The sequence below is a fragment of the Lycium barbarum genome, chromosome 3, assembly GCF_019175385.1.
Source record: "Lycium barbarum isolate Lr01 chromosome 3, ASM1917538v2, whole genome shotgun sequence".
In the NCBI taxonomy this organism is placed as follows: Eukaryota; Viridiplantae; Streptophyta; class Magnoliopsida; order Solanales; family Solanaceae; genus Lycium; species Lycium barbarum.
In genome coordinates this window covers 143,064,700-143,081,556 of record NC_083339.1, presented here as the reverse complement: position 1 = coordinate 143,081,556, position 16,857 = coordinate 143,064,700, and the positions used below count along the sequence as shown (strand labels likewise).

Here is a 16,857-nt window from a genome sequence, read left to right as displayed (position 1 = left end):
CACACATATTACAAAGCCCAACCCAAGTGGTGACAGTCTAACATGTGATGACTTCATTGAACAGCCCGACATAAACAAAGAGAAAAAAAATTAATCATTAGATAGACACTACCGGAAAGGCAAAGGTAGTTTGATTGCCTTTGGAGACAGTTATGGACTCCCATTTCTTGGGACTCACTGCCATTGTTACTGTTAGTTAGCACTTTCTTTTTCCCTTCTTCCTTGTTTTTTACATTCCTTCATGCTCCACATGGACCTTAATTCTCTGCTGCTTTGAATTATGATCGGCTGCTTTTCTTTTTCTTTTTTGCAGTTGGGTTATCAGTGTGTTTTTTTCATTATCACAGCACTCCTCAAGTTTGATAAAGTTACAGACTTTGCAGGTAAGATCATTAGCTTCACCACATCAGCTTATCCTTTTGTTTCTTGATATTCAACCTTATCCAGAAAAAGAAAAAAAAATGATTTTTTGAAATTCAGCAAGAGGTACTTAGATTTTCTGGTATTATTTTGCTTTGTGCTTCTTGATTTTTCTCCTTTGTTTTGGTTGATGGGAGGTGTGGGATGGGTCTATTCTTTTGATATTTAGAGTAATAAGAGCTCGTTTAGCAGTGAACCACATTGTTAAAAGGCTATCACTTTCTTGTTTATTGTGACCTCTGTTTAATCACTGGAACAAAAAAGTAGAGTGTCATTATTTGTTACTCTTTCTTGTAGATGTCGATCCATCCATTTTGATGGTGTGCTTCTAGCTGTTGTGAACCATTTGTCCTTCATCGATTGCGAAGAGTATTAGTAGTGAGTTTACAGGCTGAATGGGCTCTCCGAGCTAATACTTAGTCTTTTGGGTTGGGCTATCTGTTCAGTCTGTAACAATTGGTTGATCAACGTCTGAGACCGACTCAGAGTGGTGCCAGCCATGAAACTGGGCCCTAAAAGAAAGAAAAAAAAGAGATTTCAGTTGTGACCATATGGGCAAAGGGGTGGCAGGAGTGGTGGCTTGAACCAAAGAAGTGGTGTCAACCATGACCGACAAGCAGTGGCGGACCCAGGATTTTGAGTTCGGGGGTGCTGGACCCAGGAATTTTGAGTTCGGGGGTGCTCTATTAACTATTTATATTTGTTTCCTTTATATTTTCTATACAGCTATACACTCTGTGACTGAATTTAATGGGTGCTGGAGCACCCAAAAATTGTACATGGGTTCGCCACTGCCGACAAGGTTGTTGGTCCTCAAGCGAGAGCCATTGTTATGAACCAATTGTACCTCGTTGATTGCAAAGAGTATTAGTAGCGGGCCTATAGGTTGAATGGGCTCTCCCACCTAATAGGCTAGTCTTTAAGCCTGTTCCATTTATAACACAAGCTTTCGAAGATGCTACTATAACCTTACACCAATGATCAATTTCTCTATGTTGTTTTACCTTTTTATAAGCCTAGTCTTGCGTAATTAATATGCAGTGTATTCTTGCTTAATCTGACATCCTAGTGCTACTTTGTGGTACATATATCTAGCTTTAAAATTTTAAGTTAGTTTACGTAACACATAATTCGCTTGCTGATGCCTTGTTACCAATGATTTGGACTATTCCACACTAGATTTTCCTATTATCTCCATGGTGGGTTGATACTTAACAAGTTGCCTCTTCAAACTAGTTATATTTCCTCTTTAAAGCCAATATTCTATATTGGCCTTAGATTGATGAAAAGGTTATCACGAATGGAGCCTCTTTATTATGACCGCCAATCTCTTTGCTTGAAATTTATTTTATGCTTATATTCTGCCAGTTTTGGGGGATAATTTTTACTAGTTTTCTGTCAATTGTTTCCATACAGGAAGTACAAACTTCATTGTACTTGCTATTTTGACCTTGGTACTAAAGGGTTCATGGTACTTTCGACAGGTACGATTTTACATCAGTTAGTGATTTGGCTCTTTTTTAACAGTTTGGTTATTTTTGTTAAAGTAACTTCAGAAAGTGTTTGTTATTCCCAGCCGGGATTTGTCAATAGTTACTTTCCCTCCCCTACTCTCCACCCTGAACCTTTCCTCTCTCCTGTGCCCCATGTCCAGTTAGTCAGTTGCCAGGAGCTCTGAAAATTGACAGTATTAGCTTTAGAAATCTAGTATTCTACAAGAAAATTTAGTCATTAAGCTATTTGTTTTTATCTCTGCCAATATTGGTGTCATGTATCTCTAAAAATCTTCATTTTGCTCGAATATGTGGTTGGAAGTGCTTAGGGAATTGTTCCACAACATCTTATTCTGTTTGGTTGTCCTGTCTTTCAGGTGGTTTTGTCTCTGTTTGTAGTGACATGGGGTCTTCGATTGGGGATATTTCTATTAATGAGGTAAGAGCAGTATCAATTCTACTAGTAAACTTGTCTTTATCTTTTTTCTTATTCCGCCTACTTATTATTATCATTTGCAAAGAAATAAGAAGCTATAATTTGGTCCTTTCATTCCAGGTCCTTTCTCCCTGTCTTGCTCAAAATGTCGAGAATTATAAATTCCTCTAGGAGATCTTATTACCCTTTCAATGTTGTAACTTGTGTATAACAGTTCCAGCTTTGGTGTTGCAATTGTCTGAATCATTTGTGCGAATGAGTATCGTAAAGAGCAGTATGATAAGTAGTCCTAATATTACTACCTCTCTTAGAATCTTCCAATATGTTCCCTCGGCTACTAGTAATACGGCCAATGTATATCTGTCCTGTCTGAACTTCCATCACTATTTTGAGATCTAAAAAGCTACATCATCTTACTTCTATGCTTTTAAGCATCTTTTCACATTCATGAATGGTCTATGTGGTACCTATGAAACTAAAAGACAAATGAAATTTTATTTGTAGTTTTTCATTAAAGAAAGGTCCTAATTCACTAACTTCTATAGCTTAAAAGCTATGTTTTCCTTTCCAATAAGAAGGCGCCCATTCTGAAGTAACTTCACAAATGTTTGGTTGAGATTATTATTTTCTCATTGTTCCTGTGGTTAATAATCTACATTCATCTTATCTTAGTTGTAGAATCATAAACTATATTGGTTTGCATGGTTATTAAATACATGCAGATATTGCAGCAATTAGACTTACATTAGCTTTGTCTTTTTGATTTTTGTTCTTATCAGGATATTACAGTGGGGGGAGGACAGACGTTTTGATGACAAACGCGACAATCTTGCAAGACTGGCAATATTTTGGATACTTCAGGTTTTGTTCCTTTTATCCAGCCATCTGTTGCTTGGCTTTTTATTGGTTTTATGCTCTCAGCGGAACTGATTTTGCTTTATATTCTGACTTTTGTGAATACAACTTACTCCCTCCGTCCCAATTTATGTGGCATATTTTCATTTTTAGTATGTGCCCAAAGGAGGGTCATACTTTCTTATTTAGAAATAATTTAACTTTAAACTTTCTATTTCACCCTTAATGAGGTGATTTATAGCCACACAAATGTCTATGCTTGTTTTAGACCACAAATTTCAAAAGTCTCTCTTTCTTTCTGAAACTCCATGCTCAGTTAAACTCACCACCACATAAATTAGGATGGAGGCGGTATTTCTTTTTTCAGGCAACAACAGAATGAGACATTATTGCTTTCTCTAAATGACAACTCATTCTATTGCAGGCAATCTGGGTATGGACTGTTAGTTTGCCAGTGACAGTTGTTAATGCAAGTGACAAGCAGCCTCCTCTTCAGGCTCAAGACGTCATTGGTTGGATTATGTGGTCTATTGGAATACTAATTGAAATTACAGCTGACCAACAAAAGTTGGCATTCAAAAACTCCCCAGAAAACAGAGGAAGGTGGTGCACTGTTGGACTTTGGAAATATTCACGTCATCCAAACTATTTTGGTGAGGTTAGTCCTTTGAATTGTCTCTTCTGCAGTGTTGGAGAGTATAGTAAGTTATCGTGAGTATTGATGTTCGTGAGGCTTAACCTAATGGAGCTAAAGATGACTTGTTTGTTTCAAGAGAACAAATATTGTATGCGCAAACATTGTTGTGGCATATAGAAGGTTTTAACCTAGTTATCTTCTTGCAAGAATCTCTATTCAGCCCAAAAAGACAACTGTTTTGGCTATTTCTAAAGTGCCAACTTTCCTCTATTGGAACCTTTACCCTTTGCTACTCTATTTTTAAAATTTTAGATGACTTCAAAAGTTATATGCGACGCACTCTTTGTATGAACTATCTTTTTGCTATACTATATGATTCTCCTCCCTTTAGAGTACCATGCAAGTTTAGGTTTCCTCTTAATAACTGCACCTAACCAAAGTAAGACTATAAAAATAGGTCTGCGAGAGTAATTTGAGTTCATAGCTAGTGTTGAATGGATGACATATTTTTAGTAAAGAGTAACCTTGAGTTAGGCATGTTTTGTTGAACCTATGCTACTGTATGATGGCTTAGTTAACTCATGTTTGGAACTTGGGACCTGTACATGGTGGATAGGTAAAGGGAAAAGGAGAGATGAAGATCATAATAAGAAAAAAATCGAGAAAGCAGTAAGATTAAGTGGACAGAAAGAGTGCCAAAACGGAGAGAATTTGCTGGAAGTGGTTCCAAAGCATCTTGGTAAATTTGATTTCTTGCTTGACTTCTCAATAAGTCTATGAATGTAATGTTTTTCTAATTCAACGTAGAAGGCCACAAGTTACTCTCCAAATGAGAAGTATGAAAACCATGTCAAGTTACAATCTTTACAATCTTCTTTTCTTGGTTTCAGTTTTCACATTTTCCAGTTTCATCTTTAACTAGACTATAGCTAAAAATTTTATACTGCTCTTCAGATTTTTCTTTGGTGGGGAATTTTCCTGGCTTCCACACCGGTGCTACAGGGTGCTGAGTGGCTAGTAGTAGTTGGACCAGTATTCGTAACCTTGCTGCTCCTTTTTGTTAGTGGCATACCCTTGCTTGAGGTACAATCATTGCTTTGTCTTACTACATTTGCCTCTAAACATGAACTTATGCTGTTACTTGCTCTAATTAAACAGGCATCAGCAGACAAGAAGTTTGGAAATGTTGCTGCATATAGATCATATAAGAGAAAAACTAGGTTTGTTTATAGTTTTAACTAATATTTCCTCTTATTTCAATGTAATGGTAAAATTGATACTATAAATTATTGTTTCAGCCCTCTTATTCTGCTTCCTCCTGGAGTTTATGGGAGTGTTCCTCAATGGTTCAAAGCCATACTCTTTTTTGAGTTTCCTTTGTACAGTCGCAATCTTCCCGAAGAAGAGCTAAGCTGGTAAAACTTAAATCTTTTCTCAAAGTTTGTCCTTCTCAATTTTTTCCAATTTATGTATATGACATATGTTGGCTTTAGGTGGTTCTTTTCTTCAGGAAGGGTTGACTTAATTCACTCTTCAACATTTTGTTTGTATGTATATCTACGTGTATCATGACTACTTTTTTGCTTCTACTCAAATCTCAAGTTCTGATAGTTCTCAAGGTTTAACCTTAACTGAGTAAACTTACAAGTACGACCGAGGAAGCTACAATTGGTTTTACTTGGGGCCAAAAGCACATTTGCATGTGTGATTTTGCTTATTTGCAAGACTCAACTTTACCTAGAAGACATTGTTATGGAATTGTTAAGAAATTTCTGTTGTTTGCAAGGAATAGACGAAGCCAGCAAGCAGGCAGAACTGACCCGAAGATGAGTTAACTGCTTAATTTTTGGGATTCCATACTAGTGCAAATAGTTTGCCAGCTTCTCGCTGCACAGACCTGATTGACTGCTCAAAAGTTCTATTTAACCTCTCACATTCTATGCATTTCCGTTCAATAGTGTAATCCTTTTAATAAAATCCATGTATGTGATTGTTTTGCATAATGTATTCAAACTTCTTTTGCTATGTTCCCCAATTGTATCCTGAATCAAATCTTGGCTTCACATGGTTGAGTTGGCTTATAGCTTCTTTGTCATTGCAACTTGAAAACTATCGCCAACAGTTAAACAGCAATATTCTTAAAAGTTCATATGTTTAATGCTTGTCAGAATGTTGTATGCTTTGCCCGCCTCAGCACCACCCCACATTTTTCTTGCTTTTGCGTTTTCTAGTGGCTTGTTGTAACTTGCAAGTGGTATAATTTTACACACGCAAAGACCTAAAATATGTCATTGACAGAAATTTATGTTAAACGGTTAAGAAATGGATGCAGAATGTGTCTTCCATATTAACCTTTAACACTTAATGATATGATTTTCACTTTTAACTTGAGTCTTATGATTAAATTGTTTGAATTGGTGAAAATATCGGATGCAAGTATTTCAATCAATATTTGCAGCTTGGGGAGTGGGGAGAGTCATATATGGGGAGGGAAACGGATAAGCATGGTCTCAAAAGTTAGTAAGAATTGTTCGAATTTATTACCATAACTATATCAATGAATTTCTATTTGCCATGAAATGCATATCTACCTTTAAAACTTATACATTCCTTGACCTAGATATACAAGGAGGATCACCCATAGATGACATAAACATAACCATCTGAGGTTTGTTTAACAAATTGGTGCATTTCTATACATCTGTGTTTTTGGCTGAGAGGGGATGGAGACACTAAAAGGATCTCAAAACAAAAATGATGGATCCAATGAACATGAATCAACGCATCTATAAATGATATCACATGCCTCCCGTTTTGTTGATATTCTCCAAGGAAATTACGGCACCACTACTATCCTCAGAGACAGGAGCATGAGACATTAAAATGTATATGACCCAAAGATGAAGGAAAACAAGGTAAACCAGAGACAATATTTTTGCGTTTGAGTTCCTTCTAAGAAACACCATTCCGGTGCAGAAGATGGAGTCCAACTGCCGAATCAGAGATCCTAAATGTTGCTGGCCTGATCGCATTCTTTCTTCAAACAAAGGCCTCAACTTTGAGTTGGAGAGTTCCCACAACCCAGACTCCAAATCACCCATTGATGAGGTACCGGGAAAATCAGTTAGCATAGACTTGTGTTCTTCTAGCGACCTTGAAATCGCCTAAACATGATATGAAAATTTGGATTGAAGCACTCTGAACTATTTTCTATTACAACTGTAATGGAAATATCTTACTCAAGGACAGAAATGTACCTCAATTTTAAATGTCATTGTGGCCTTCTCAGAAGACAGTGCCTCGACCTAAAATACAAGCAAAGTTCAGAAACCCTGTCTAGTGTCCATGTACTATTTATCTGCAGAAATCAGGTAAATGACTCCCTATTGGAAGTAAGCATGCTTGTGAGCATTTACGGAATTAAACGGTCGATTCGAGGATCTACTAATATGAACATATCGAATGTAGAACAGATTCATTTGTTTTGTTTACCAGCAAATATAAGAAATACTAGACAGCTTGAACAGTTGGAACACAGTAATTTAAGAGGAAGAACCTGAGCTTGTTTTTGAATCAAATGATCGGTCAATTGACTAAGCCTCCGCTTGAGCTCAATTTCCACTGCAGTTGGGTTTTCCAGTTCATGCTGTGTTGTCGCAATGCTACTTTCTAGTGTCTTTGCCTAGAGATCCAGCGGTCACACCGAACGAACTAGATGAGTTTAACATCATAAAGAAAGCTAAGCAACACCAATTATAACTTTCGGTTTTGTATACAACTCAATCATTGCTTTTACACTCTTACACAAATTTCTTGAAACAATGTCCAATAACATTCTGAACATACTGAAACAGTGTTTCAGTTTCATTTTTGCAGTCTCTAAATATTACCCCATATGCAAGACAAGTACCCTACAAAGAAAATGGTCCTTTTCTTATTGCTGTAAAATCACATAAAACATTTACATACTAACACAAAGGTTCATATAGCAGCAGAAACCATAAGATGCAAATACTGACAAAACGAGAAGGGCATCATAAATTTGTTCTGGCAAGTATATCATTTAATTTTCTTCAGATTGAAAGCAGGTAAAGAAATTGTCATGATCCATATGCAACTGTAGAGCACAACCAATGCGGCACTCTCCTTCCAATTATTTGTCTCAGAACTCATTTACACCCCTGAATTATGCCGCACAACACAGTGTCCAATGAACTATAGCTAGGTGATTTTTCCTAGGCTATTCACAAAGTAGACATAGAGCCTGTTTGGATGGGCTTATTTTAAGCAGCTTATAAGCTGCAAACAGCTTTTAAGCTAAAAAAAAAAATAAGTTGGGGTAGCCCAACTTATTTTTTTTGGCTTATAAGCTGTTTTCAGCTTATAAGCTGTTTTAGATAAGCTAAGTCAAACAGGCCCAATTATTTTTTTGAGCTTATTTTAAGCAGAAAATGACTTTAAGCTGGCCAGCCAAACACTCAAAAAAGCTGAAAACAGCTTATAGGCAACTTATAAGCCAATCCAAATGGGCTCATATTTTCTGGGCCAAAACCCAAATAGTATGGTTGTTCTTGTTCCAACAATTAAATGTGCTAACAGAAGTGCATGAAATAAAGATGGCATACACGATCCACTCAGATCTAGTGTTTCCAAAGATATTGTACTATTCAGCTCCTATATGGCTATATTAGTTCAAAAAGGTCCCGCAGAGAAGTAAATTTTGATTGTGCCAAAAGCTGGTTACCTTTTCCTGCAACAATCCCACTTTATCTGTTAAGAAAGAGTGTTCTGCTTCAAGCATCTCCCTCTCCACTTCAATGCCTTTTGAAGCCACTAACTACAATAATTTCATCAAAAAGAAAAGAGTTAGAAGATAGGGAAAGGAAAACTTAGTTATATTAGAGAAAGTAATCTGCTTAAAGACAAAGAAAAGCCGGCATTACTTACGTTAACACCACTTCCCTGTGTCCTAGATATCTTCCTTCTCAATTCTGCAAGACGAGAAGATTGTTAAAAAGCTTCAGTTATCTCTTTCCTGTGAAGAAAACCTATCATCGCAAAAGAAAAACATTTTTACAAAAAAATTGTCAATTTCAATTTTTTGTGTTTTCATTTTTTTCCACCAATGGATCTTATTCAAGAAATAGATGAACTGATCTACAGAAGCTGACTAGAAAACTGGCCTCCTGTCCTGTGAATCATTAAATCAACCAGCCACCTATATTGCAATGCAATTTGTACTATGTTGATGTCTCAAGCAGGAAATGCCACAAAATGACGTACTGTACCTTGCAGACTTTGACAACACAAGTTGTCTGAAATTCATATTATCACACATAACCAAAGATGTGTTTAATTTTTAAATGCACATCCAAATACAAGTATGGGTAACGCATTTTCCTGATTAGTGCGAAGTAAAAAATGTGACAAGATAACAACTTCTGACTTGGTCAAAGATACCAAAAGCAGACCTTCATAAGCCGCTTCTTTTAACTCAATTTGTTGGCGTAGTTCAGCAACCTGACAAACCTGAAGCATTAACATTAAACACTAGTGAATAAAATGCTTTTATTAACAGTTCTCATTCCTAAGCATATTCAATCAGAAATAGTAATCTCTGAAGTTGAAAAAGTAATTGATTCATATTAAAAACCAAATTAGTAATACTTTCTTTAAGCTGCTTTGTTCTCTTAGAAAGAAAAAATAGGGGAGGAGTGCGATAATAACATATGAGGTCTTGGCTCACTTGCTCAAAACGACATATTGTCTTACTAGGTGAGGCATGAACTCACTTATTTGTTCCTTCATTTATGTATATCCGCAACAACTTTTTTTTGGACAAAATGTATTGGCAACAACCTGAAGTGACACCGCTGCATCCCCTCCCTCCCCGAAAGGAAATAAAAAAGAGAACATAGATACTCGACAGGACCAAGTTAGAGGGCTGCAAAATGAATCAGCTACGACTAAGGAGTAAAAAAATTCTGTACTTATGAAACCACATCGCAGCAATGCTATTAACACCCACAAATGCGACAGAAAATGTGTTATAACTGTTTTGTTGTCGTAGAAGCAGAGTACAGCATGATTTCCAAATTCTGCTGAAACAAGGGTTAATATTTCATATACCTCTGCTTCAAGATTCCGTTGAACAGCAGCGAGAGACCTTGCAAGTTCAGCATTTACAGTCTGCAAGAAATAGCTACAGTGTTAAATATTCATTTTCGAATGGATGCTTTAGCCATAATATTTATGCAAGCCGTATCCTGCTTGCCCAACAACTGAACGTAAAACATGTACAAGCAGAATGGTTAAGCAGATTTCAAAGTACCTCAAGCTTTGCTAATCGTGTAAGAGTTTCCATTCTAGTACTATTATGTTTCTGTTTCTCCAACTCAACAGCTTCCATTGTTTCCATCATGTTCGTCTGTAACTCAGAAGCCTATAACCAAAGAAGTAGTCATAAGGATGGCAGTTGGCCATAACATTAAAATGTCTTATAATTCTATTTGTGACAAATGTAGGTGGACGTACTAGGGAGAAGTACAACCAAGACTAAGAAACATCAGCCTTTCTGTGGACATTACAAAGGAAACTGATTTATGCACGGAAAGAGCAAATTAGTGATTGAAGAAGCTGTATTCTCAAAAGATTTACTACTAGCTAAGCCAGCGTAGAATTAGCAGAATAATTCTTTATTGTTCTTCTTTTCCAACTTTTATTTTAACAAGAACAACCAAAAAGTTGATGAAACAAGTTCTCAGGAGACTAGGGAAAAGGTATGATCAGATCAATGCACAACATAAATGAAGTTCAGAACATCAATCTGGTAATTGAAAGTGTTATAGGAAATGGTCAAGAACACAACTAAATGTCTAAGCCTATCAAGGTAATATGCCTATGTGGTTTGATTAAAAAATGGTCCAAATTTTACTTCAACACCAGAGACTTTTGAATCCCTTCCAGAAGAAAGTTAAAAGAAACCTATCAAAAAGGGACAAATTTCCAGTCAAATTTATGTATAGAGATTGACGCCTCTTCTGAAAGACTTTCTTGTGCCAAATGCACATTTTATCTTTAGCTCCAGAACAACAAACAGATTACTGCCGTTACTTATTAAGAAAAAATGTTTATTGCTGCAAAGTCTGTATGATCTTGAGTCAGGAACTGCTTGCTCATGTGGTTGGGGGAGGTCAAATCCTTTCCTAGATAGCAAGCCAATTTTCTATTAAATAAAACTACAGAAAAGGGTCATATTTGCCCTTGTACTTTTAGAAATAAGCTACATTTGCCCCTCGTTATACTTTTTTGATATATTTGCCCTTTCCATCCTACTTTAGGGTCATATTTACCCTCGTCATCCAACTTTAGGGTCATATTTACCCCTCATCAGTTAAATTCAATGTCCCCACTTAAATTTTCCTACGTGGCACATTTGTTTCAAACTAAATCTACTCACTCATTTAAACTCTTCTAACCCGTCCGCCCGACCCACTAAAATATTAAAACCCAAAAGCGTCATTGTTCATCCATGGTGGGCTTTCATTCAACAGTAATAGACTATGTTTTGAACAATTAAAGGTCTAATATTCGAATTTACAGAAAACTGTTAATGGGTTGGTATTTCAGTATTGACAACTATATGTACTTCAACAATTGCACAAAAAACGTGTAATATCAACTAGATTTTCTAGACAGGATTTTCATGGTATATTCAATTTGCCAAGTCGTTGGCTAAGAAATAATTTGTTTAGTCAGTGCCTCAGTGGTCAACCACATCTTTTACATTTTCTGGTTTAAGTGAGAGTTGAATTTGCCCAAATCAAACATTACTAACACCCAAACTGCATATATCGAGAAATAATTGCACATCTTGAATGTTAAGATCTTTAATTGTTCAAACCATAGTCTATTACTATTGAGTATTGAATGAAAATCCATCATGGATAAACAATGAAACTTTTGGAATTTAATATTTTAGTGGGTCGGTGGGTCGGGCGGACGGGTTAAAAGAGTTTAAATGGGTGAGTAGATTTAGTTGGAAAAAAAATGTGCCATGTAGGCGCAACATAGGAAAATTTAGGTGGAGACATTGAATTTAACTGATGAGGGATAACTATGACTCTAAAGTTGGATGACAAGGGTAAATCAAAAAAGTATAACGAAGGGCAAATATAGCGTATTTCTAAAAGTACAAGGGCAAATATAACCCTGTTCCGATAAAACTATGATTTCCAACACAAGTTAAAACCAGGAAAGTAAACTATTCCAAATAACAACAATAAACAGAAAGATCAAGTATGTACCTCTTGAACTTGTTGTTTGGCCCGCTCTTCAAGTATTTTTTCTAAGCTCTGTTTCTCCCCTTCCAATTTAGCAACCTTGTTCTCACGTTCTTTTATAGCTTCCATTGCTTTTGCAGCCGCTTTTTCAGCCAGGATCTGTTGCCTTCTTCTTCTCCTTTCTTCTCTTTCACGTTCACTTTCCGAGCCTGATGAAGATGTTGAATCTGTCTCAGAATCAGACTCTGCATTACTAGGTGAAGAAGAGCTCATCTTCAGAGAAGTCGAACTTGGAGAGTCCATTTTTGGTCTGTCAACCGTAGCCTTCACAGGCCTAATCCTCTGATTATCATCCAGCTGATTCTTTATGTCCAACTCCTTATCAAGAGTGGAAGACCCAGGTACAATGCCAAGGCTCTTATCTTCAGAACGACTGTTCACTGGAGACTTCTCTACGTCCTTAACAACCTCCAAACCTTCATTCTTTACTTCAATTTGTTCATCCTTATTTCCACAGAAGGACTTCACATCCTCGTGTTTCCGATGACGGTCCCCTTTTCCCAAACCTTCCCCATCACTTTTGAGTTCAACATTTGAAGTTCTAGCTTTTCTGTCTAACCTTCTACTGTTTACCTCATTCTCTGAATGAATATTTGATCCTTTAACACTCTTAACAACCTTTTGAGGTTTCTGGCTCTGTTTCCCTCCTACAGCTGGCAAATTTGACCCGGAGCCCAAACTCTTTTGCTTTCTACCATCATTCCGACCACTACGAGTACTTCCCACTCCATTACTACCAGTAGTCGCCCCAGCAGTGGAACTCGGTGCACTTAGCAATTCAGTCCAATCATTATCAGTAAGCGCATTGGTACTGGACTTGGGGCTCGAATCTATTGGCGTCGCAGCTCCCTTATGTACCGAATCTATTGGCGTCACAGCTTCCTTATGTGCCTTATAACTATTATTCCTGCCAAAGCTATTGCTCTTATCCAGGCTAATAGAAGATGAATTACGATCATATTTGGATTTCTGGATTATATCATTTGTTTCGAGGCTTTTCTTCTTGAACTGGTCCTTAAGTGGCTTGTTTTCATTCGTTTTGGCTATGTTTTCGCGATCTATATCATCAGATCGCTGCTTCTCACTCTTACGAAGTGAATCAGCTGCTTGTTGATCTATCTGAACCACTCGAACATATATTTAGGGAAAATCAATTAGATAACTACCAAGTAGTAGTAAGTAATACCAGAGCAAAAATGTAGAATTAATTTCAATAGATCCCTAAGAAACATATAAGCAATGAGTGAATCTCCTGCTTGTTGACCACTCGAATAATAAATATGAGGGAAACGCAATTAGATAACTACTACAGTAAATACTAAGTTATACTCGCAAAAAATATCAAAATTAATTTCACTAAATTCCTAATACAAATGCAATATTTCATGGATGGAAAAAGAGGAAAGGAGATTTTTCGGTGAAAATCAATTAGAAATCTACTAGTAAAATTGAGCGCAAACATATCAAAATTAAGTTCACAAAATCTCTAAGCAATTTATTCATAAGATAAAGGAGGAACCTGATGAAGGAGGTTTTCGGCGACTTTGAGCTTGGAAGAGATCCAGTGAGCCATGGCCGTTGGATTAGTGTTTAGATCACAACACAGTGTATTGCTATGTGTACAACTGAAGCATTGTTAGAACAAATTTGATTTCAGTTAAAGGGCAAAAATGCGTACAGTGTTTGGTAACCACTTCTTCACCAGTCGAATTCTTCCCGGTCCAAACTTAGAAGATTTAGATTGAAAACTTGGGGAATAATATTTTATGGATTTATTATTTAGGCAACAATCAATGTTGTTGAATGTTGAGTGCTCTCTTTCCTCAAATTTCCTATTTTCACCTCGTAATAAATCTCCTGGTTTTAGAATTTGGAAATTGTTGTAAAATTAAGTTAAAAGAATAATAATAGTAAAGGATAAAAATAATAGAACCAGAGAGAGACAAGAGAAGAGAGATTTCTTATTCATCCAAATGTGTTCAATATGAATCCCTATGACTCTATTTATAGTGGTGCATAGAGGCATACAAAAGGGTAGATATAAATATGACATTCAACGTTTGAGAATGTGGGAAAGATCATCGTTTTCCGGTTTGGACTCGTTAAATTAATTACCAGATAACACTTTGTCAAATCCTTTATTTTCTACATATTAATCACTAATTATCATAGTATATATATTGTACTAGTTACTAAATTAGAAGCCCAAAATAATCAAAGTGGAGGAGGAAAGACCAACATTTTTCAGCCAATTAATGGCCCAAACGGACCAGCCCATCACTTATTTCCCACATGACCGGCCCCATTACCCATTCTCACCCGTCTGGCCCAAACAATTCACCCGATCCAGCCCATTCTTTGACCCGACCCGGCCCAATGAACTAATAACATTCCTTACCCTAATCCCTCATCTCTTTTTCACTCCCTTCTCCTCTCTTTCCTCTTCTCCGCCGCGCACCCCTACCCTCTCTTCTTCTTCTTCCTCTCCTCCTTCACTCTCCTCCCACGTTCCCCTGTCCCCTCATCTCCACGCCTCTGCACATCCACATTCCCTTGTCCCCCACGCCTCTCTGCTCCTCACCCTCCTTTCCTCACGTTCTCTCCACCATCGCCACTCCCACTCGCTGCTGTCCCCCACGCTTGTCCCCCACTCCTTCGTCTCTATCATACGCTCCTCTCTTTTCTTAAACTAAACGAAGCCCTATAAATTCGGGGCGAAGTTTTCTGTTAGAAAAGAAAAAAAAGGAATCCGAACATCAGAAGGGGATTTGGAACCCAAAAAAATCCCTTACAAAACATCAATTTTGATCAATAATATAGCCACATATTACTCTATTTTTACTTTCTAATCTGAAGCCTTAATTACTTTAATCGTTTTCGAGTTCGAGTAGATTCGACGACCTCGACATCCCAGTTAATTGCGCACAAAACAGGTAAACTTCGATACGTTTATTACTTCTAGTCTTTAGTTTCTGCTTTTAGTTAAATTTTAGCTGATTCTGCTACTTTTAAGTTATGTAATTTCTTTGTCGTCATATTATTCCTTTGATGTTTGGGAGCTGTTAGGATAGAATTTTAGTCGCCAAAATGAATTTGAAAGGTGTATACTGTAGTTTGGATGTTTAGACTGAATTCCCAGAACTTAGAACCCATTTAGAGCCGAATATACATGTGGTATACAATGAGCTAACAAGATAAGAAGAAGATATACATTCGGTATACACCCGATATACACACCCTGATACATATTCTAGGTATACTGTGTATATGGTTAAAACAGTTCTAAACTATCCCTCTTTCACTCTGTTTATTCAAGTAATATACTCTGACATGAATGTGATTTGTTTGGGTTAGATGTTATACAACCTTGAATCTGTTCAGCTTTTTATTGTGATCTAGTATGTTTTTGGTTAACCTATCCTAATTATAGCAATACATCAGGACTGCTAGGTTTACTAAGATTAATCAACTTATTCCCTGCTCTGATTACGCTATTGTGACTGTTGTCTGGCTAAGCGTAAGCTAATTTGGTCTGAATCTCGTTTGCGATATACTTGACGATTCATAAGTATGATTAAAAGATGTTATGTTTGGCTATATCTATGCTTATGAGTGTGATAACATGAACAATGAGGCTGTCAATTTGTCTTACAAATCAGTAGGTGTTACTTGCAGATTTTAGGACAAATATGCATAATTGTAGTTCGAACTACTAAAAATAACAATTTCTGTTTGTCTGGTTCTGTTTTAGCCTCATCTGAATCAAATTCGAAGCTTTTGAGTGATTGTCCTCAAGTGAATCAGTCACTAACCAAATTTACTCCTTAACTTTACAAAAGATCACGATGTGAACCTACTTATGAGTGGAATTTCGTTGACAAGCAAAATGCTTCTCTTTAGGTCCGTAACAAGTGTTGTTTACTGGATGCTTTCCCTTCATGAGCTGATAAAGTTCTAGTCAAGTTCATGCTAGTCTCAAATCTGTGAAGTATACCTCTGTGTTTGACTCTATTTCCCTGCTGGAGGAATATGTTTTTGTGGTTCTTCATTTGATGAATAAGATCTATGCTATATGTGTGTGAGTATTAAATTGAACTGTTTTCAGTTTCTGTGCGCAAAAGATAAAACTGGTTCCGGAAAAGACAAAAAGAATAAGTATAAATCCAGTGTTGTCTACGAGAGAATGAAAAGGTGTCTTAACTTGAACTTTGCAAGATCTCCTCTTTCAACTCTTTAAAATCTGTATGAGTGGTATTCGTCTGTCCTTCGCCATTTGTTAAAATTGAGTTTACCCTCTTTTAGAACTAAACATGCACTGGTTTCTCTTAAATACGAATTGATGATAGACATTTCCTTTCCAGCCTTCTTGTTAAATTATCATTTTCCTTTTGTCCCTGCAATGTTAATAGAACAGATAGGGATATCAAAACCCATCAGGGCGTGATGATTTTTTGTCGATGGAAATCTCTCTGATGGGAATTCCTGAATGTTTGCCTGTCTCATTGATTTAGTTTGTGTTCCGTAAATGATGTAATATACTGTGATAAGAAGACACGAATGAAATTTTCTTTGAATTTACATTATATACGTTTAATCTTATTTATTGATTATGTACTAATCCCTTTTCTTTTCACTTTATGCATGATCATCCCGCATACGAGTCCGAGGGACTCG

The 16,857-nt window shown here is 36.7% G+C and overlaps 2 protein-coding genes across 3 annotated transcripts; one reads left to right on the top strand and one right to left on the bottom strand.

Moving 5' to 3' along the window:
* On the top strand, positions 1 to 6,003 carry LOC132633215 (uncharacterized). 2 transcript variants are annotated; one of them, XM_060349483.1, is made up of 10 exons: positions 1 to 191; positions 314 to 383; positions 1,837 to 1,904; positions 2,291 to 2,352; positions 3,129 to 3,210; positions 3,629 to 3,862; positions 4,796 to 4,924; positions 5,000 to 5,061; positions 5,140 to 5,256; positions 5,628 to 6,003. In XM_060349483.1, the coding sequence occupies exons 1-10, from the start codon at positions 153 to 155 to the stop codon at positions 5,674 to 5,676; spliced, it is 912 nt and encodes a 303-aa protein (XP_060205466.1). In that variant the 5' UTR covers positions 1 to 152; the 3' UTR covers positions 5,677 to 6,003. The 2 variants fall into 2 exon arrangements, with proteins under 2 accessions (XP_060205466.1, XP_060205467.1); XM_060349484.1 differs by having other exon boundaries at positions 2 to 191; positions 5,634 to 6,003.
* Positions 6,004 to 6,358: 355 nt separating this feature from the next.
* Positions 6,359 to 14,006, bottom strand: LOC132633214 (golgin candidate 2). The gene is made up of 10 exons (XM_060349482.1): positions 13,703 to 14,006; positions 12,148 to 13,302; positions 10,173 to 10,283; positions 9,971 to 10,030; positions 9,313 to 9,370; positions 8,789 to 8,832; positions 8,586 to 8,678; positions 7,398 to 7,523; positions 7,099 to 7,146; positions 6,359 to 7,005 (listed from the first exon to the last, which is right to left on the bottom strand). Exons 1-10 carry the CDS (start codon positions 13,754 to 13,756, stop codon positions 6,640 to 6,642), a joined length of 2,115 nt encoding a protein of 704 aa, XP_060205465.1. The 5' UTR covers positions 13,757 to 14,006; the 3' UTR covers positions 6,359 to 6,639.
* Positions 14,007 to 16,857: the final 2,851 nt, after the last annotated feature.